This window comes from Acomys russatus, chromosome 1, assembly GCF_903995435.1.
Source record: "Acomys russatus chromosome 1, mAcoRus1.1, whole genome shotgun sequence".
Taxonomy (NCBI): domain Eukaryota; kingdom Metazoa; phylum Chordata; class Mammalia; order Rodentia; family Muridae; genus Acomys; species Acomys russatus.
This window is the reverse complement of record NC_067137.1, coordinates 26,236,254-26,257,982: the sequence shown is the minus strand read 5'-3', so window position 1 is coordinate 26,257,982 and position 21,729 is coordinate 26,236,254. Positions and strand designations below refer to the sequence as shown.

General features: G+C 44.3%; 1 protein-coding gene and 1 pseudogene across 2 annotated transcripts in view; both read left to right on the top strand.

Annotated features, from left to right (window-relative positions):
* The window catches only part of Klhl29 (kelch like family member 29), a 272,542-nt gene extending 268,688 nt beyond the window's left edge, over positions 1–3,854 (top strand). For both annotated transcript variants that reach the window (XM_051143236.1, XM_051143231.1), the window contains 3 exons: positions 518–711; positions 1,007–1,151; positions 3,200–3,854. In XM_051143236.1, coding sequence (XP_050999193.1) covers positions 518–711; positions 1,007–1,151; positions 3,200–3,383 — 523 coding nt within the window. In that variant the 3' untranslated portion in view covers positions 3,384–3,854. The remainder of the gene's footprint in view (positions 1–517; positions 712–1,006; positions 1,152–3,199) is intronic.
* A 4,401-nt stretch (positions 3,855–8,255) lies between these two features.
* On the top strand, positions 8,256–19,689 carry LOC127187318 (ras-related protein Rab-11B-like; annotated as a pseudogene).
* Positions 19,690–21,729: the final 2,040 nt, after the last annotated feature.

The following is a 21,729-nucleotide window of genomic DNA, read 5'->3' as shown; positions in this document are numbered from 1 at the left end:
TGTACCTGCCCAATCTCAGCCTGGCATCGATAGCTCATTCTCCCATGCAGGCCCAGCCCTAGATCACTCTCCAGAGAGAGGAAGCTGAGTGTCCTACTGTGTGCATGTTGGCCCCTCACTCATCACCGTGCCACACCGTCCTTCACAACTGTTGGGTTTTGCGTGTTGGGTGTCACTGTCTTTCACACTGGGCCAGCAGCAGCTTGAAGGCAGAAATGTCATTTAGTTCACCCTGGCCTACCCCAGTGGATGCTGGGTGCACCATTGCCACAAGGATGCTCACTATGTAAGCAAAGGTAGGATCTACACAGAGGTTGGACAGGCAGCAAAAGGCCCACTGTAACTCAAGAGCATCTGGAGCGACACCTGGAAGTGACTCAGTCCTGTGTGCCCATCTGTGGGCTTTGGCTATGCCAGTGATGCTGAAGGCAGAAACCGGGTGCTGGATTCCCCAAGTTCTGCTGCCCTGGGCTGGGGCCTGCCTCACTCAAGGACTGTCTCTTTCTCCCCTTCACAGGTACGACACTATCACCAACCAATGGGAGGCAGTCGCCCCTCTGCCGAAGGCAGTGCATTCAGCGGCAGCCACTGTGTGTGGTGGTAAGATCTACGTGTTCGGTGGGGTGAACGAGGCAGGCCGAGCCGCAGGTGTCCTTCAGTCCTATGTGCCACAGACCAACACGTGGAGTTTTATTGAATCCCCAATGATAGGTAAGAATCTGGTATCTCTCCCACAGTCCCACATCCCCGACAGACTCGGACTAAGCCTAATGACTCTGCAGAGCCAGGTCTAGGTATAGGAAGTAGGTAGCCCCAAAGCCCAGGGCACAGCGGGGATGCCAGTATCTAGCAAAGGGCAAGCCAGGCAAGAAGGCTCAGGCTGCTCCTGTTCCCAGCCTGCCCTGGGGGCAATCGGTGGCATACTGCCATTGCAAACACTGCTGGAAAAGGGGGGGGGGGATGCAAACCTACATGCCTTGACCACCTCCCTCTGCCCTTCTCACAGACAACAAGTATGCACCTGCTGTCACCCTCAATGGCTTTGTGTTCATCCTGGGAGGAGCTTATGCCAGAGCCACCACCATCTACGACCCAGAAAAAGGCAACATCAAGGCGGGGCCAAACATGAATCATTCTCGGCAGTTCTGCAGGTGAGGGGGTACTTCAGCTGGTGTTGTGAAGGACCGAAGCAGGGGAGGGGTGCACGGGTAACCACATAAGGAGAATTATTGACACAAGAACTAACTACCTCCCCCACACCAGAGCAATTTCAACCCCTCAGTGGATCAGGGGTGCCAGGGCTGGAGTACAGTGCAGAGCAGCTGTGATAGGATCTTGTGATAACCGCTGGCTCCATATGACTTCATCCCACACTGGAAAGGACATCTCAAAGCCACCATCCCCACAGTGAGAAGCAAGGCCAGCTTTCCCCCACAAGGTGCTTCCAGAGGCATGTAAGGACATCTAGGCTCTGACCGTGACAGACCAGGCAAGAGCACAAGCCAGATCTGCTTTAGAGTCTCGAGGGCTTCCTGACTAATGAAAGCACCTAGGAAAGAGATAGAAAGCAGGTGGCTTCCTAGCACCGTGATCCCAGCTCAGTAAGACACACAGTCCTTGCTCTTCTGGCCCTCCTCCTTTTCTAGTCTAAGAAGAACAAGGACTAAAAAGGGCCCCAGATACCCCTCTATCTGCAGTTCCACATCAGGTTGTCTGGGCAGAGGCAATGACGTGAGTATTTCATTTATGAATAACAAGACGCATTTATTAGGTACCCAGTGGTTGCACGCTTGCCATAAAAGACAAAACCCTCACTCATAACATGTTGCTAGTACTTGAAAAAGTAGCTTCCCTGGCCTGAGAAAATTCTGTCTCCTCTGGCCGATCAGAAAACTGTGAGGCTCCTGGTGGGGTTCTGAGTCTTCAGGTTTTAAACTGTTCTTCAGAGCCACAACCACTCGTGCTCAGACTGTTCTGTTGCTAACGGTGGCAACTAAAATACTGAGCCAATGATGAAGAGGCCCGGGCTTCATCTGAGACTACAGGAGAGACTGAGGACCAGGGGTGGGTGGAAGCTGCGCCTTCCCAAAGAAACAGGTTTCTTGTTTTGTTTTGCTTTGTTTTGTTTTGTTTTGTTTTAAAGGGCATGAAAACTCAGAACAATAAGGAACTTTGAGATAGCCAGGTGAAAGCTGATGAGAAATCTAGGCATCTGGACATGTTCTGTTCAAGGCCTTGCTAAAATGAGCAGAGCCTTGGAAAACTTATGGGACCATTTTTTGTTTTTGTGTTTTTTTGGGTTTTTTTTTCCCCCAAGAAACAGCCAAGAGGAAATGGTCAGTAGATGGCATGAAAGAGAAGTCTGGGGTAGAAAAATGGCTAGAGCAACAGTTGAAAGGCTCACCTGTTGCTCTCGCAGATGGGGGTTCGATTCCCAACACCCACGTGGTGGCTCACGACCCCCTGTAATTCCCGTTCCAGGGGATCTGATGCCCTCCTGGGCTTCTGCAGGCACCAGGCATGCATGTTGTACATGCAGGCAAAACATCAAATAAAACAAGTTAACTGAAGAAAAATTTAAAGAAGAGCAGAAAAGGCAGGGCTCTAGACTTTTGGAAGAGTGGACTGGAATAACAGGCCCCAGTCAGTGAGTGTCAGTCAGGGAAGAAGTCCAGGCAGAGCTAACAGTCACCCTGCAGAGCGTGCTCGGTCCTCGAGTCCGAGGTGGAAGCAGCCCAGGTCACATATGTGGAGAGGAGAGGAAGAAGGTAGGACTCTTGGGTCCCTGGGCAGCGGCAAAGCTTCCTATCACACTTGGTTAGCTCTGACCGGTTCTTGGCATTTTGAGTCATGTTTCCAACTTGGGCTGAACAGTCAGAAGGCTCTGTATACACATAGGAAAAGGGGCTCCTTGAAGGCCCCGAGCTGGCCAGGCACCTGTATAAGAAGCTCTTTGCAGCTGCCCTCAGTCTCTCAACGGAGCTGGGAGGGGAGGCTAACGAAAATTAGTTTATCTCCCCTTGCACGATGTCCTGAGTGTTCCTGTAAGAAAATGTTATTGTTTATTGGCCCAGGTTAGCAAGATCCCACACAGCCCGTGCAAGAGGGTCCAGCTGCCCTCCCTTGCCCCTTGGGATTTGTCTCTAGAACCAATATGGAAATTCAAGGCCTAACTCCACCCCCACGTTCCTTCCCATAGTGCTGTGGTGCTCGATGGTAAAATTTATGCAACCGGAGGCATCGTGAGCAGCGAGGGACCAGCCCTGGGCAACATGGAAGCCTATGAGCCCACAACTAATACATGGACTCTCCTACCCCACATGCCCTGTCCTGTGTTCAGACACGGCTGTGTCGTGATAAAGAAATATATTCAAAGCGGCTGACATCCGCAGAGAGCCCCGGGACAAGTCTATGGGACAAGTCTGGTGAGGCAAATGCCACAACACCACGGTTACCTTTCAACACCAACGAGAGGCCCACAACACACAATCAAGAAACTCACTGCGCTAACATTTTGAATATTCTCTGCATTGAATGTAGAAAACCATCCTCGTCTTTTGGGTGAAGCGGGGCACAGTGCTCCGCTCCGGGCAGCAGGAACCTGGACCGCTCGGAGCCAGGGCTCCCTAGGCCAGCTGAGGCGCTTGCTCTGAACAGGAGGCGCTCGCTCTGCCTGGTGCAATAGTTTCACATATTTTTCAACTAGGAGAGAAGCTGTTTTTTTCCTTCTCGCAGAGCAAGCTTGGTCCCTGAGCCACCGTAGATCAGTTATCCTGTGACAATACTGGGCATCAGGCTCTTTTGGAATAAGGTCAAAGTGCCCTTATCACTTTGATCCCTACTTTTTTTTTTTTTTTTAAACCAATCTACACTTTCAAGTGGCCGAGAGAAAAAAACGAGGGATGGGACGGTGCAGCACCAAGGCCCAAGAGCGAGGGGGGGCTGGTTGCCACCAGACAGGAAAGAAGGCCAGCTTCTTGTGCAGAGCCAGGGCTGGCAGCCACAGGGGGTTGCTGGGAAGAGCTGCCCGTCCTGCATGGGTTTTTTCTACCATGTTTTTTGCTGCAAACGGACATGGTGGATACGCTAGCTTTCTCTTAGCCAGTATGAATTATTTAGATATCCAAGGCATTTTCTTGATACACAAAAGGCTATTTTTAAGTACTGAGAAGAGGGGGTCACAAGAGGGACAACACTGTGGGACTTCCCAAAGCTCTTTGTAGGTAGTGCCAGAGGTGGGGCACTGGCTCTCATTTTTTTTTCTATGTGCAGAATAGAGGATCTCTCCTGAGGTGGGCCATGCCCCCACTTTATTTTTGGAAAAAGTTAACTCCCAGACAGTCCTGAAAGACCATGCCTTGCGGAGGCATTGTCAGAGGGAAGGGTCCATTGTAGAAGAACGCGATTCTGGCTTCTGAGACCAGTCCAGCTCCCTCCATGAGGTAAAGCTGAGGACCCAGGCCCAGGAGAGGGACTGAGGACAGAGGGAGGGAGAAGAGATGTCTACAAAGCACAGGAGACTATTTTTGATATTTATAGCTATATAGTCAAGGCACCTGCCACGAGAGCTCTCAGGATGGGGACAGCCTTCTTAGATGAGCCATGACAGCCACAGCCTGAGGGGCACAAGCAGGACCACTCTTCTTGTTGCCTTGTTGCATAGTAACCTGAGAGAAAAAAGGAAAGCCAGGAGAGGTTCCAACGAGGCTCAAAAGAGAAAGGCCTTCCCATTAGTCCTTAGACCCTCAAACCTCACCCGGTCATCAGTTTCCATTCCAGGGCAGGAAGAAGGCTGCCACTGCTGCCGCTGCCGCCGCCGCCACCGTGCTGTTTAGTTGGAGTTAGTACCAAATACACTTCATTTTTCTACCTGGAAAGTCAGCTCGCCATCACTTCATGGTAAGAACCATTGACAGAGAGAAAGAGACAGTACACGCTTTCCATCATTCAGTATTGGATGACACAAAATTCCAGTCCTGACAACGGGCATCAACTTCTATCGTTACAAGTGTGGCTCCCACTTGACAAGATACCGAGCTTCGTTATGCAGTTTTTAATATTATTTATTATTTTTTAAAAAAAGTAATAAGCACAAAACTACATACATTGTATGTCATTTAAAGTATTTATGTCAAACAGGGTGCAAGTGTGAACCCAAGGACTGGAGCACAAAAAAATTTCTAACTGCCTGGGGCAGGGCGAATGTGAGCATTGGTGTGCGTCTGCCTCCAAGGGAGGTGTTAGTGGTCAACCAGACTCCGCGGATGACACTGAAATTCCGTTTCTCTCCTCATCTATCACACTGGAGCAAAACTGGCTATTTCTGTGAATGATATACAACAGGGTTCTCTGTAATGGTATTGTATATAGTATATGTTTATTGTTAAGTTGTTATATTATAATAAATATATTTATAGATCTAGACTTGGAAGCCAATGCAATGTCTTTGTGCACCATCGTCTTTGCCCCAGGAACACTACACTCCTGGGTAGGCCTGCTCTTCCTCTTGGTCGTCAAGAGTGTGTGTCCTCTTATAGATGTCCATGTAGGTTTTGATGACTAGAGAGGACCCTTTCGCCAGGGGACAGAGACAGATGAACAGTAGTAGCTTCCAGTAAGGGACAGCTGAAAGTCAAAAGTTGAAAGGACTTGCAGCAGAATGGAATTGACCCAGGCTCTTCCCTTAGCGCCTGTGCTGTCCTGTCACAGGCCAGCATCTGAAAGCTCCACAGCTTGCTTTCAGCCCTTCACTTCTGCCCTGGCGCCTGCCCCCTCCCCTTTATTTTCTCCTAGCAGGAGATACAAGACACTTCCTCCAGGAAGAAAGTCAAGTGTGATTTTCATGCTAAGATCCAGGCAGGGTAACCTCTCCACTTTCTCAGTTGTGCCTGAAGGGCTCTCTAGTCTGTCACACAGACCCACGTTGCTGTGCCCAGGACACTTAGGCAAGGTGACTTGGCCTGGAATGTGAAATGCCCCTATCAAGAAGTTTAGGAAAAGAAGGTAGATTTTTCCAGCACAGTCATCCACATGAAGCCTCCATGCACTTAAGCCCTAAGTCTTACCAAGACCTAGTGTTGCTTTGAAAGCAAAACCTGAATAAGAGGAGGAGGGGGGGGGGACTCTCCTGAGAGCTAGGCTGAAACCTTGAGAGGAGAGGGCCGTAGACCTGTCCAGTAAGTATTTCAGAGGAACATCAGTCCCACAAGGAAAGATGGAGAAGATGCCACTCATGAGGAGCCAAAACAATAAATAACCTGCGATAAAAAAGCAGTGTGTCAACACCATTCTCATCTGCTTCATTTACTTAAATGAAGGAACATGTTTCGTGGCCCATGAAGCGTCTCTGTGTTTTATATCTAACTGCGGGTGTTAAACAAATTCCATTTTGCCATAAGAAGACAGATGAGTACACCAGATTAGGAGACCCACCAAGAGAGCTGTCAAGGCACAGCCGCTTGAGCTAACAAAGATGATGAGAAGATAGTTCACAGTGTGTGTGAACTTCTTAAAAAAAAAAAAAACTTCAAAAGAAGTGGCCAAATCAAGAAAAATATCTATATTGCCTGTGTGATAAACAGTATCTTCATTAAAGGGACTAGATAATGCAATTGGAAAATGTTAGTTAAGTAGAAATAGGTGTTAGATGTAAAGCCAAAAAAAAAAAAAAAAAAAAAAAAAATGTTGTCAATCAGAATCCAAAAGCAAAAAAGTTAAACACTAAAGCCTGACAAGGAATGAGATTAACATCTTGTAGCTATCAAGTAAGTTAGCTCGCCAAACCTAAAGGGGGAGCTGTGCTGAGCGGGAGCATGGGGTCCTGACCTAGTGCTGAGGGTTCTGCAGAGGGTCAGCAAGACGGCCTGAACCTGTGCAATGGAGGAGCAGCCATGAAGAAATGACACGGACTCTGGGGAGATAATGCCAGCTATTCTACCAGGCGTGTGAGAATGACTGGTATTTCTTTATTGACACTAACAATGTGCTGGCCACCACTCTGAGCACACAGAGCCCTGGAGCCTCACAATTCAGGCACAAAAGACAGAAAAAACAAAGAAAATTCGTATTTGTACAAGATTGTAGCTCAAGATACGCAGCTATTATGGAAGATATATATGCATGTGTGTAAATGTACATAGAAGAACCTCCTTCGAAAGACTGCCTAGAGATCTTAGCTCTAACAACTCCGAGACCAGGGTCCTCCTTCCTCCCCGAGCTACCTCAGAAACTCTTACGTCCATACAAAATGACCAAGTGTGCAGTCCTATCGTTGTGCTCATGGAATTTCAGCATATATTATTTTCTCTTTTTAAGAATTTATATAACTATATAATTACTTCTATAATAAAAAGGTAGATGTGCTATGCGTATGGGCTTTTTTCTTTCTGTTTTATTTTCCTGCAGTGCTAGGAGATCGCAGCCAGGGTTGCATGTGAAGCCACTGAACTATATCCCCAATCCCTGCACATGTGCTTTTGTTTTAATGAGAGAAAGAAAGTAATGCTTCCCTGAGTTTCAGTCTAAGAAATTCTGTCTGTGCGTGCACGTATGTGTGTGTGTGTGTGTGTGTGTGTGTGTGTGTGTGTGTGTGTGTGTGTGTAGACCACCATAAGCAGTAAAGAAATCAGAAAGAATTCAAAATAAAGTTATCTGAGAAACTAAGAAGAAGAAAACAGATTGCCACGTGTACATTACCAAGACTCTGTAAATGTCTTTACTTTCTCCTCTTCCTCCTCCTCCTCTTCCTCCTCTTCCTCTTATTCTTACTACTACTACTGCTATTCCTACTATTCCTCCTTATTTTCTTCCTCTTCCTCCAAGACTGGAGACTAAGCAAGCTTTACACATGCTAGGCAAGTACTCAAGAGTTGCATCCCCAGTTCATTTCTCTCTCTCTCCTTTCTCCTCTCCTCCTCCTTCCCCGCCCCCATCTCTCTGCCTCTCTCTTTCCTCTCTCTCTCTCTCTCTCTCTCTCTCTCTCTCTCTCTCTCTCTCTCTCATTTTGTTTTGAAACAGATTTTATTAAGTCCCCAGGCTGGCCTTGAACTTAAAACCCTCCTGTCTCAACCTCCTGAGTAGCCACAGTTGTTGGCCTGCACCAGTAGAGCAGGGTGTGAAGGTCTGTAGGTCACAGTAACATGCTCATACATGGCATCTCATCCCTGCTCTCAGCTGCCTTGGCAGCCCAGGGCAGCATCTCCACACTTAAATGAGGTGAAGGAAGTAATCAGCACAAAGGAGGCTGTAGGAAAAGAATGGAATGGGAACTGAAGCCTGGCACAGTCCTGCAGAGGCTCCTCAGGTAAGCCCACCAGACTCTGCGACTGCAGCAGGTCAGCCTGTGCCTTGCCGGGGACTCCGGACCCCTTCCTGAGCACATGGCTGCCCAAACAGCGCTTGCTAGCTCTTCATTCCCATGCCAAGGCTAAGTCTCCTTTCCTTCAGTCACTTGTATTTAAGTTCAAAAGTGTTCACAGTAATTCTAGCATGTCATTAAAATACCACGTTAAAACATAAAGATGTTTTATTTCAAACTTGTCTTGTCATGAACATTTGTGTTAGCTGACAAAGTTACAGCCAACTCTGGCCATAAAACCTGGAGACTGTGGGGATGAAAATTTCTAATACTCTTTTTTTGTTTGTTTGTTTTGTTTTGTTTCTGAGAACAACTTAGTTCAATCAATGTGGAAATCAGTTCAGTGACCAATGATCTGGAATGGATATTTAACTGTGTGATAGGCAATTGTTTCCTTTTAAATATAATCATTTGACACCCTTAGTGATGTATGGTAAATTGCAAAGCTACCAGACAAAATGATCTGATGCTCCCTTTTAAATGCATGGAAGAATTTGAGACTCTCTACTCCAAATAACCTTTATTCCAGTGACACACTATGTATAATGCTATATATTCTTCTTTTTTGGTTTTATGAGACAGGGTTTCTCTGTGTAGCCTTGGCTGTCCTGGACTCACTTTGTAGACCAGGCTGGCCTTGAACTCACAATGATCCACCTGCTTCTGCCTCTGAGCGCTGGGATTAAAGGCGTGCACCATCACTGCCCGCCCCCTCCCCTTTTAAGGCAGGTCTCTATACATCCCAGGCTGCCATCCAAATACTATGTAGCCAAAGCTGGTCTTTAATTTCTGATGCCCCTGCCACCACCACCCAAGTACTGAGATTACCAGCCCCTGCTACCACGTCAAGCTCTTGCATTTCCTAATATATAATACTTATGCTAGAAACAAAGTAACTTCACACAGTGTGTAGAAATACTAAAATTTAATTTACTTTTTTGACACAGTGAGTATGTTGGAAAAGGTTCTGTGCTATAGTGGCCAGTGAAACACGATGCTGGGTGCTCGTGTGTTTTAATGGAGCCCGAAGTTTCTTGGGGCTGTGTTTTTCTCTGTAGCTTTTGGACTCCAACCATAACAATTTCAGAGCAATGGCTACTGATTTACCACTGCTTGAGAAATTAGGAGCTCAGGGCATTTTGTAATTTAGGTCGAATATATTAAACAGTGTGTCACTGGGCGTTGCTTTCGTTCTTCTCTGAATCCATTGTTCCTGTGAAATCACAAGCAGCACACTTTGACACAGGCTCTTCCCAGGGCATCTGTATGTGTGTGGCCCCTCTTAATGTGCTGGCATTTTGTTGTTGAGACAAGGTCCAGTGTATCTTGTTCTGGCCTCTAACTTATTATACAGTGAGGGTGATTTTGAACTTCCGGTTCTTCTGGTTTAACCTCCTAGTTCTGGGATCACAGGCATGTGCTAACCCAGGGTTCCATGCACGCTGAATAAGCACGGCCACACCCCCAGCCACTGTATTCCCTCTTCAGGCCATAGCCTTCGGTTCTTGACACTTTCCAGTGTCTCCCACTTTAGCAGCCACGCCTTGAGTTGGCTTCTCAGAACTGCATCCCTCTCCTTGAATGTTAACCTTAGCCTTGTCACACCCAAGTCCTTCTGCCAGAGCCAGAAGACAAAGCACAGCCCTAACAATAAAAGCCCCAGCCTCCCCTGCAGCTTCTTTTGGGTAAGAGAGCTACAGGGCTGCAGAAAGAAAGCATTTTCACTTTGATGATATGCCTCATTCTTTCCTGTTTGCCTCTGTGGCTATGCTGAGCCTGCACGTCTACCCGGTGTGTTTCCCACCACACCATGCTCTATACAGCCAAGCTTAGCTTCTCAGGCTGAGGGAGGGAGGGAAGGCGGGGGAGGGGGTGTGCAGGGGTAGGGGGAGGCTCCGAGCTGGGGAAATTGGGTCTGAATTGAATCTCAGGCACTCACATAAAATAAACCAAAAAACACCCTGGTGTGGCTAGGAAGGCCTGTGACCCCAGCAGTGAAGAAGAGGGGCAGCATTCTGTACCTCCAGACTCAGCCTTTGTGACAGCCAGAACCCCAGAAGGGAAACTCTCACTAGACTACCCAGACCCAAAGCCAGGTGAGTTCCAGGAACAACTTTGCGGCCTTACAGCAGCAGTGGCCACAGAGAAACTGAGCGTTCTGTACACGTGAAGAGCTGGCCAGGACCCAAGGAGCACAGCTCTAGATCTAAACTCTGAGGCTGACCACCCCCAGGTCCTTCCGGGTATGCACGTGGCTGCTCTTCAAAGTTTGCAGCAACCCTGCAGCTTATGATAGTACATTTACTGCCTTATGGCTCTGGTCATTGCTAGTCTGAATTGGGGTCTGGGAGCTAAGAGAAGGCCTCCACATAACTTTCCTGTGTCCATGTAGTAAAGCCCCCCTGTAATTACATCTGACCCCTACAACAACCCCCAATAACCTCTCCGTCTAGTGCTCATCGTGTCTTCAGTGTCCCTCGACCACATAAGGGGATGCGCAGGGAGCCATTTCAGCTTACCAAAGGGACAAAACATAAAAGCACTTCCACACTATTAAAACATGGCTTTGATGATGGAAAGAAACACAGGCACAGAAAGCAGCTTGGGCTTCTGGTCTGCACGTAGCCAGGTTGAATGCTAAAAACAAAACAGAAGTGGTCAGCCTTCTCCACACGATCCTGGCCTAGCCCAGCACTTCTCAGGTCATATTCAAGATGCCCAGCACACAGTCCAAGCTCACTTGACATTTAATGGCTAGGACTACATCAAGCAACTCTCAGGAGAAAAGGTGATCACAGATAAACACCAGCAGTGAAACTGCAATGATTTTTTTTTTTGTTGTTGTTGTTGTTTTGGTTTGGTTTTGGTTTTTCAAGACAGGGTTTCTCTGTGTTAACCGTGGCTGTTCTGGACTCACTTTGTAGACCAGGCTGGCCTCGAATTCACAGTCATCCACCTGCCTCTGCCTCCCGGGTGCTGGGATTAAAGGCATGCACTACCACGCCTGGCGCTGAAATGATTTAAAAAAAAAAAAAAAAAAAGAATAAAAATCATCAAGACTGAAGAATAGAAAAAAAATTTTATTAAAATTAACAAAGTGGCCGAAGATGTAGCTCAGTGGTTAAAATTAGAGCACTTGCTGAGTGTCAGGGGGTCACTGTGGATTTCTGGCTTCCAGCCTAATGGAAAAAACATGATCCCTAGGTGCAGGGAGAGACTCTACACCAAAAAAAAAAAAAAAAAAAAAAAATCAGTAGGAAATGTTAGAGGACACCTCATACCTCTTCTGGTCTCTGCATGTGCACATAGGCATGGACACCCATGTACATACATGTGGATAAACACATATAAATAATCTCATAAAAAACAAACAGATCCTGAGGAACCTGCAGAGCAATGCTGAAAGGTCCAACTCCCATGTCTCTGAAACCCCAAGAGAAGATGAGAAAGATATTGTCACAGACCAAGAATTGGAAGAAATGATGAGTAAAATCATCCCAGACCAGGGGTTGGGGATTTAGCTCAATGGTAGAGCACTTGCCAAGCAAGCGCAAGGACCTGGGTTCGGTCCTCAGCTCTGGAAAAAAGAAAAAAAATCCCAGACCTATCAGAGTACCTAAACTCATAGGTCAAAAGATTAGTAAACTCCAAACTGAATAACCGCAAAGAAATTCATGCTCAGATAGTATGCCTGAAAGTCAAGGTGAATGGGGCTAGGGAGATAGCTAAGTTGTTAAGAGCACTGTCTGCTCTTCCAAAGTACCCAGGTTCAGTTCCCAGCACCCACATGGCAGCTCATAACTGTAACTGTCAGTTCCAGGGATTCTGACACCTTCATACCAAGGCAGATTGAACAAAACTAAATAAAATTGTTTTTAAATATCAAGGTAAAGAAAGAAGTCTTTAATAGAGACAACAATATATCACATATAAACCACGATTCAAATGACAACTTGACAAAGGAAATCAACACTGAAAGAACATTTCAAAGGCACGCATGGGGCATACTCCTACAATTCTAGGAGTGTGCCTGAGTGTGTCCTGAGATCAGGAGTTTAAGGTCAGACCAGGCAAGCTCGGGGCCAGCCTAGTCTACCTGAGACCCTGTTTCCAAAAAGCCAACCAACCAAACAGAAAACACTTCAGAGTGGCCTCAGGAAAGCACTAAGGGATCGGGAGTTACACACATTTCAAGCTGCTGCCGTGACTGTGGGTATAGACTTTGGAACTCCACCCAGACTGCAGAACCCATCAGCATCCCATAGTAACCATCACAGATGCTTCTCTTCCCTAGTAGAGTCTTAGCGATCAGCTTGACTGCACTAAGAAAGACCTATGATATCAATGGGGCACATCACTGGGCATTTCTGTTGATGGCATTTGTAGAGAGGTTTAACTGAGGCCCTTTCTGAATGTGTGTGGTATTCCGTGAGCTAAAGAGGAAAGGAGAGAGGGTGGCAGAGTATTGACATTTTCTTTTCTCCATTTTGTTGGTAGCACCAAAGACTGAGCCACTCCCAACATTCGACTTTCTCACCATGGTGGACTGTAGGTCTTTAGATTGTGAGTTAAGATACACACACACACACACACACACACACACACACACACACACACACACACACAACTTTTCTCACTTTTCCTCAGTTGTTTGGTTACAACAAGGATAAAAGTAAGGAATACATCTAGTGGCACCCGGCCTGACAGGTGTATCTGACCCATGGCTCATGGACAGAAGCCCAGGACAAAACTGTAAGTTTACATCGTGATGAGAATTTTTTTTTGTAACGCTGCTGCACATTGCTCAGGTAGAACACTGTAGGCGTATCTGGTAACAACGTCCAAAGGCTGGGCATCTGCTGTGCCGTGTTCCCTGTACCCATCACTTTGCTTCTTCAAACATCCTGCAAAAGGGCCTTTGTCTTCCATGCCTTTCCGTCCCAAGCCCTGCACACCCTAGCTTCCGTGGCGTACTCACTCAGACCTTTCTGAAGCTGTAGTTCTCAAACTGCAATTCCCAAGACTCTAAACAACGTTCTGTTTTGGCTTCTGAGCTTGATTAACACGGCGTATTTCTTATCAGAAGCCATGGGGTCTGTAAGGCCCTGAACATTTGAAAATGCTGAAAGAACACAACTGTCAACCCCAAATCTCCACCTAATGAATGTTTCCTTCAGAAACAGACTCTCTGGTGAAGGGAAACTAAGAATTTGCCCTTACTAGACTTGCTTCAAGAAATCCTGGAGAAAGTCTTGAAATTATATTTATTTATTTATTCATTTTTTTCCGTGTGTGTGCTTGCTTGTTCATACACATTCACATACACACAACACACACACTCACCATGCATACATGCACACACACACATACACGCACACACACATCATGCATACATGCACACACACACATACACGCACACACATACCATGCATACATACACACACACACTCACCATGCATACATGCACACATACACACCCACACACACCATGCATACATGCACACACACACATACACGCACACACACACCATGCATACATGCACACATACACACCCACACACACCATGCATACATGCACACACACACATACATGCACACACACACCATGCATACATACACACACACTCACCATGCATACATTCACACACACACACACACACACACACACACACACCATACAGTACTCAGTTCTCTCTCTCCACCATATGGGATCCATGGATCAAACTCAGGTCATCAGGCTCGGTGACAAGTGCCTTTACCTGCTGTTCTATCTCACTGGTCCTAAAGGAAATTCTTTAGAAGAAATAAGGAAATGTGGGACTACAGTACTGAAAGAAAAACAAATGTCTGTTTAAACATGACAAATTAATTTTACCCTCAAGTTCCTAAAAGTTTCTGTGACACTTGAAAGAGAAACATTGTCTAATGGAGTTTTCAACGTACGTAAATACAATTCATATGACAACTATTGCATATGGATTGAAGAGTTCTATATTTTGTATAAGGTGGGAAAATATTAATTTTAGGTAGGTTGTGAAAACAATAAAAAGTGTCAAAGAAACCCCCACAAATTTTCCAGACACAGCCAGAAACTTAAGAAATTAAAATATAATATAGCAAAGCGATTTAAATAACCCGAAAGAGTCAAGCAGAATAAAAAAAAGGAGACAAGTAGAAAGCATAATAAAACAATATAGTAATATTCAAACATATGCTTAATTATTTTAACTGTAAATTCCAGATCATACCCATGGCTGCTTCATCCCTTCCTCTTCTATCCCACCCCCAGCCCCCAAAACCCCAGAAAATAACAAACATCAGTGAGGTTGTGGGGAAATTAAAACTCTGTGCACTTTCTGTGGGAATAAAAATGGCTCTACAGCCGAGGAAAACAGTATGGTAATTCCCCACAAAATTAAAAATGGAAATACCATCTGATCCAGCTATTCTACTTTTGGACATATCCATAAAAGAATGGAAAGCAGGGACTTCACGGAATATTCTTAGCATTATCTGCAATGGCCAAAGACAGAAGCAGCCACATGTCCATTGAAGGATGGGCACATAAACAGATTGTAGAGTATTACATAAAATAGGATATTCTTAGACTTTAAAAGAGAGGAAATCCTGAGGGGTGCTACATCGGGGATAAACCTTGAGGACATAAGGCTGAGAGAAATGAGGAAGACAAAATCCTGCTATACGAGAGACCAAGAAGAGCCACATTTAAGCTGGGCATGGAGGCACATAGCTTTAATCCCAGGACTCAGGAGGTTTAGAAAGGAAGATGTGAGTTCAAGGCCAACATGGACTACATAGTAAATTCCAGACTTGTCAGGGCTATATGGCAAAAAGTAAATAAAATAAAAATAAAAATAAAGAGAGCAGTCAAATTTATAGAGACAGAAAGTAGATAAGTGTTGTGTTTATTTCAGTTGTTTGGATTTGAACCAAACTTCTACAAACCATTTACACAAAGTCCTAGTTAATTAAACAGAATGACAAAACAGGCAAGTCCAGAGTTAAAAACAAAGGAACAAGCTTAAAGAAAAGCAGAACTAGAGATTGAAAGCAACCAATCAGGAAGGGCTCTGTGCATCAGAGCAAGCACAATAAATAAGGTCTCTGCTCCAACCCTAACTAGCCTGACACCAAGCCACCTACTGGGCTCCATTTCCGTTTCAGCTTTCTATGGCCCTTTGCTACCTATGGAACCAGCTCTTCCACTCAGTGGCAGGGATCACCCATTCTACTTAACAGAATGTGATGTTGCAGAGTTCTACAATCACTAATTAAAAAACAAACAGCCAGGCCGGCCATGGTGGCACACGCCTTTGATCCTAGCACTCAGGAAGCAGAGGCAGGCAGATTGCTGTGAGTTTGAGGCCAGCCTGGTCTACAAAGCAAGTCTAGGACAGCTAAGGCTACACAGAGAAACCCTGTCTCGAAAAACCAAAACCAAAACCAAAACACACAAAAAACAGCCAATTAGATCTTTAAAACAAATTTGTTATAATTTTGACTTTGACCAATACATGGAAAGATGAAAGGCTAGGTGAAAAAAAATAAAATGGTGGGAAAAGCAATATCATTCAAATACATGCTTAAAAATAGAGTGAGTTTGCTGCCTGAACAGTCACCCAAAACTCTCTATAACGTTGGAGCATCATCTTCAGCCTTCTGGTCCAATATATCTGACAGACATATTTGTGAGGTAGCAACTATTGAGGACTTGCTTACCTTGTCTTGGCAGAGTTTGGCTGTATACTCTGCCTGCATCCAAAGCTTGCCTAATTTTAGGCAGGATTCTGTAACCAAAACGAGGACATTTTGCCCAGTGTCCGATTTGCCACATTTGAAGCCATCTCCATAAGGAGGTTCAATGATGCTCATCATCTTCTTTGAGGAAGGCTGAGTGCTGCCAGGAGTTAACCTGTCTTATTGTCAAAGAATATTTAAAACAATAAAAGCATCTTTAAATGCCATGTTCTGTAGGATTCTGAGGTTTTTGAAGACCTTATCTAATTATTTTACCTTATCTATCAATAGAATCATGTCTATCTGTTACACCTAGGGTGTATAGTCATGTGATAAAAATAGATTAGTAAAAAAATTAGACTAATAAGTGCTGGACATGGTGGCTCATGCCTTTAATCCCAACATTTGGGAGGCAGAGGCAGGTGGATCACTGTGAGCTTGAGCCAGCCTGGTCTACAAAGAGAGTCCAGGACAGCTAAGGCTACACAGAGAAACCCGTCTCAAAAAACCAAAGCAACAACATTAAAAAAAAACAAAACAAAAAAAAAAACACCATAGACTAGTAATTGACATGACCATGGTTTGATCAACTAACAATTAGCTTGTATAATTTACTATCCTGTCTGTGTAATTTTTTTTTCAAGTTGGAAGCTGCTAATCTGCACTTCCTATTTACTCAAGTAATTAATTTTATTCTTTCTCAAGTCTGTGATAGAGTTAAGACCAGATAGTTTAGTTTTATAGTTAAGCTTAGTTGTTTAGGGGTTAAGATGTTTTTAGGTCTAGATAGATGTTTTAAGTTGATAGAGATGAGATATGATAGATATTGATTTACACTCAGAATTTTAGATGCACCAAGATAGGAAAGATGTTTTCTTCAAGGTTGCCAAATACAAATAGCCAAAGCACTATGAATGTAACATTTATATAGTTCCTGATTGTTTTGTGGTTCTTCTTGCTGTGTGTAGTTTATCTTATATATGTGTAGTAATATAAATGTATATGTAAAAAATTAAAAATATTTTTTAAAAAATAGACTACGGATATTAATGACAGGCAGAGCAGGCTCCTGTACTGCGCAGTTACTGGCAGTGTAACGCTACAGCCACCTAACAGTCCTAGATGTGGTGCAACCAACAATAGAGTGCCGAGACACAGGAAGCAAAACGCAACAGAACCAAAAGGAGAGGCAGACAAATCCACAATTATGCTTGATGAGCGCTATGCACCTCTCCCAGTAAGTGATAGGAGAAAAAAAAAAAAAAAACTTAGCGAGGGCACAGAAGACCCGAGAAACATGGTAACCCATGCGATACTTAGAGGACAATCCTAACAAGAACCAGGGGCACATAAGACATTTGCCAAGAAACACCGTACTTATGGCCACAAAACAGGATAAATTTAAAATAATTGGAATTACATAGAGTGTATTCTTGGTCCATTTTAGAATTAAATGAGAAATCAGTAACAGAAAAACATGGGAAATGCCAAGTACCTCAAAGTTAAACAGCGTGCACCTGAATAAGTTAGGAGCCGAGGAAGTTTCACGGGAAATTAGAAACATTTTGAACTGAAAGAATGCAAATGAAAATAAAAATGTCAGTACGTATAAGACACGGCTAAAGCAAAGCTTAATGTTTAACATGAAATGTTTATATTAGAAAGATGAACTCATCTTTCAGCTCATACTAGAATAAAAGTAATAGTTAGAAACAGAACTCAGAAAACAGAAAAAAATCCTTGAAACAAAACTATTTTGTATGAAAAGATTATTTAAAAATTGTTGGCCAAAAGCTGGGGTGATGGCTCAGTCAATATAGTATTTGTTTTACAAGTGTGAGGACCTGAGTCTGGTACCCAGTACCATACAAGAAGTAGGCAGCCAGGCCCTTCAGGCTGGTATCCTACAAGCCTGGGGTCTAATGAGAGATGCTAACTCAAAAAATAAATCAATAGGGTGGATCGCTCTGAGGAATGATGCACAGTGTTGACCTCTGGCTTCCACATGTGCATATGCATGTGCACATTCTTCCCACACATGTACATGTCCATACATCCACAGGATGCACAGTTACATACTGATCAGGAAACAAAACATGAAGACAATTGCCAGTAGCTGGGGCTGGAGACATGGCTCAGTGGTTAAAAGCACCAACTGCTCTTACAGGTTCGGGGGCCCCAGCACCTACAACTGCCTGTAACTCCAGTTCGAGAAGTATCTGATGCTGTCTGGCCTCCAGGCCATGATGTACATAAACCCATGAAAATCTACACATATAAACACATGAAAAGGCTTTTAAATTGTCAGTATCTGAACACAAAGATGATAACACCACCATAGTGATGCAACAGAGATTAAAAATAACAGAGATCAGCAGGGTTGGACTCAAGAGCTAACTTGAAATGACTACCATTGCCAAATGGGGCCATTTTTTTTTTTTTTAGCACAACAAACAGTAATGGTGATGACCTGAACCATCCTAGGGTTAGAAAGATCATTCAAGAGTGCTTACTGTGGGGGCTGGAGAGATGGCTCAGAGGTTAAGAGCATTGACTGCTCTTCCAAAGGTCCTGAGTTCAATTCCCAGTAACCACAAGGTGGCTCACAACCATCTATAATGAGATCTGGTGCCTTCTTCTGACCTACAGGCAGAATGTTGTATACATAATAAATAAATAAATATTTTTTTTAAAGTGCTTACTGCTCTTGCAGAGGATAAAAGACCAATTCTCAGCACCCCCATGGAGGGAGCAGGGCTCACAACCACCCATGAGTTTAACTCCAGGGAATCCATCACCACCTGCTGGCCTTCACAGGTGCTTACACTAATGAGCACATACCTACACAGTAACACACAGACACATTATTAAAACTAAACAAAAGCAAATACACCTTGTATGTTTAAATCTATGGATTCATTTATCATGACTAAGAAAATGAACTCATAACCTTTGGTTATCAGGGGGATAATAAAACTGGTTCAGAGGACAAAGAGTGAGCCAGACTCATGAATATGACTACCTACTCAAAGTGGTGTTCTCCTGGGACTTGAATACAGGCAAAAGCCACCTGTTGTCATGCTTTACCTGCAACAAGTTGAACCTAGAGAGGAAGAGCATCACTGGCATGGAATTAGCCTAGTGAAGAAGCATTTTGGGTGGATGGCAAGACCATCAAGGCTCAGACAGGGGACACTGTCAGCACTGCTGGTATATGGCACAGCCAAGCACATGGCACATGAGAATGTGGATGAAGGAGCTGTGGGACCATTCAGACGGCAACACTGTCATCATGCTTATGGGCAACAAGAGTGACCTGCACTACCTGCAGGCTGTGCCCACTGACAAAACCTATGCCTTTGCAGAAAGGAGCAACCTGTTCTCCATAGAGATGCCAGCCTTGGGTTATACCAGTACAGACAAAGCATTCAAGAACATCATCACAGAAATCAGCCGTGCTGTATAAAACACTATGTGGCCCAATATGAGTTTCCTGGCAACAGCATGGGAAACATCAACATGCCACCTACCATAGACAGACATTCAACAAACTTCAGTGCTGCCAGAACCTGTGATCACCCTGTACCTCTGCCCAGAGTGCATGCACGTGCTCTATCCTCAGCATTAGCCAGGCCCTCACCACTGGCCTCCTGGCCTCTCTGGAACAGGCTGCTTCCACCCTCCTAGTGAATGCTGCCTCCTAGCCAGCTGGCCCAGGAAGAGCAAGAGCCAAGTAGGATCTCTTGTCCTATTTGCTCAAGAGAAGCTAGAAGGCCCCTGCTTATGAACCTGCTCTTGAGTCTTGTGGGCATGTTGAGGTTGGTGGGGTGGACAGGACCAGCCAGAGGAGAAGATGAGCAGAAGGTGTGAACATCTCCATAGCAGACTCCAGAGTGATTACCTTCTTCCTTTGGCCTGTTGACCCAGCTGCCCTGCATCTCTATCCTGAACCCTCTTTTTTTGCTGATACCCAAAGAGCAGTCATTAGCAGCTGGACAGGTAGACAGTCCCAGCTATCTCCTACCACCTGCACCAGCATTACTAGCTTGCCCACTCTAGCTCCTACCTGTAGGCTCATGCTAGGAAAAGACCCCTCCCTGCCTCTTCCCCTCCTCATGTCATACCACAGTGCTCTCCCTCTGCTCACCTTACCCCCCTTCTCTATCTCATGTCCCTGTCTGGTCAGGAAGCCTGTTTCTAAGTGTATTGCATATACAACTGCTCTTGAAGCCTTTGGTATTTGTTGTCGTAGAAATTTTTGATTTTTTTTTTTTTTGTATACTTTGTAAGACCTGTGAAGGAGAAGGAAAAGGAGAAGGAAGTAGAAAAGGAAGAAAAGAAGAAAGAAGAAGCAGCAAAGTAGGCTTCATTCCAGGCATGCAGGGATGATTCAATATATGGAAATCCATCAATGTAATCTACCATATAAGCAAACTGGAAAAGAAAACCCCACATGATCATCTCCTTAGATGTAAAAAAAAAAAAAAAAAAAAAAAAAAAAAAAAAAAAAAGCATTTGACAAAATCCAACACTGCTTCATATTTAAAGCCTTGGGCAAATCAATAAAGGCTATATATAGCAAGCCAATAGCCAACATCAAATTAAATGGAGAGAAACTCAAAGAAATTGCACTAAAATCAGGGATTAGACAAGGCTGCCCATTCTCTCCATAGTTCTTCAATATAGTACTTGAAGTTCTAGCTAGAGCAATAAGACAACAAAAGGAGATCAAAGGGATCCACTTCAGAAAGGCGGAAGTCAAAACATCACTATTCACAGATAACATGATAGTTTACATAACTGACACCCAAAATTCCACCAGAGAACTCCTACAATTGAAAAACACCTTCCACAAAGTGGCTGGATACAAGGTTAATTTTTTAAAAAGAAATCAGTAGCCTTCCTGTACACAAATGACAAATAGACTGAAAAAAGAAATTAGGGAAACTGCACTCTTCACAATAGCCACAAAAAATATAAAGCGTCTTGGTGTAGCTCTAACCAAGAAAGTAAAAGACTTATATGAAACAAAACTTCAAATCTCTGAAGAAAGAAATTGAAGATATCAGAAGATGGAAAGATCTCTCATGCTCATGGATCGGGAGGATCAACATAGTAAAAATGGCCATCTTACCAAAAGCAGTCTACAGATTCAATGCAGTTCCTATCAAAATACCTACACAATTCTTTACAGACCTTCAAAGATAAATTTTCAAGTTCATATGGAAAAACAAACCCATAATAGCCAAAATAATCATGTACAATAAAAAATCTTCTGGAGAAATATCCATCCCTCATCTCAAGCTGTACTCTAGATCAACAGTAATAAAACAGCATGGTACTGGCATAGAAATAGGCTGGTTGACCAGTGGAATCAAATTGAAGACCCAGACACTTGATTTTTGACAAAGAAGCCAAAACCATACAATGGGGAAAAGATAGCATCTTCAACAAATGGTGTTGATCTAACTGGATGTCTACATGTAGAAAAATGCAAATAGATCCATATTTATCACCCTGCACAAAACTAAAGTCCAGGTGGATTAAAGAACTCAACATAAAACCAGAGACACTAAATCTTTTAGAAGAAAAAGTGGGGAAGAGCCTTAAACTCA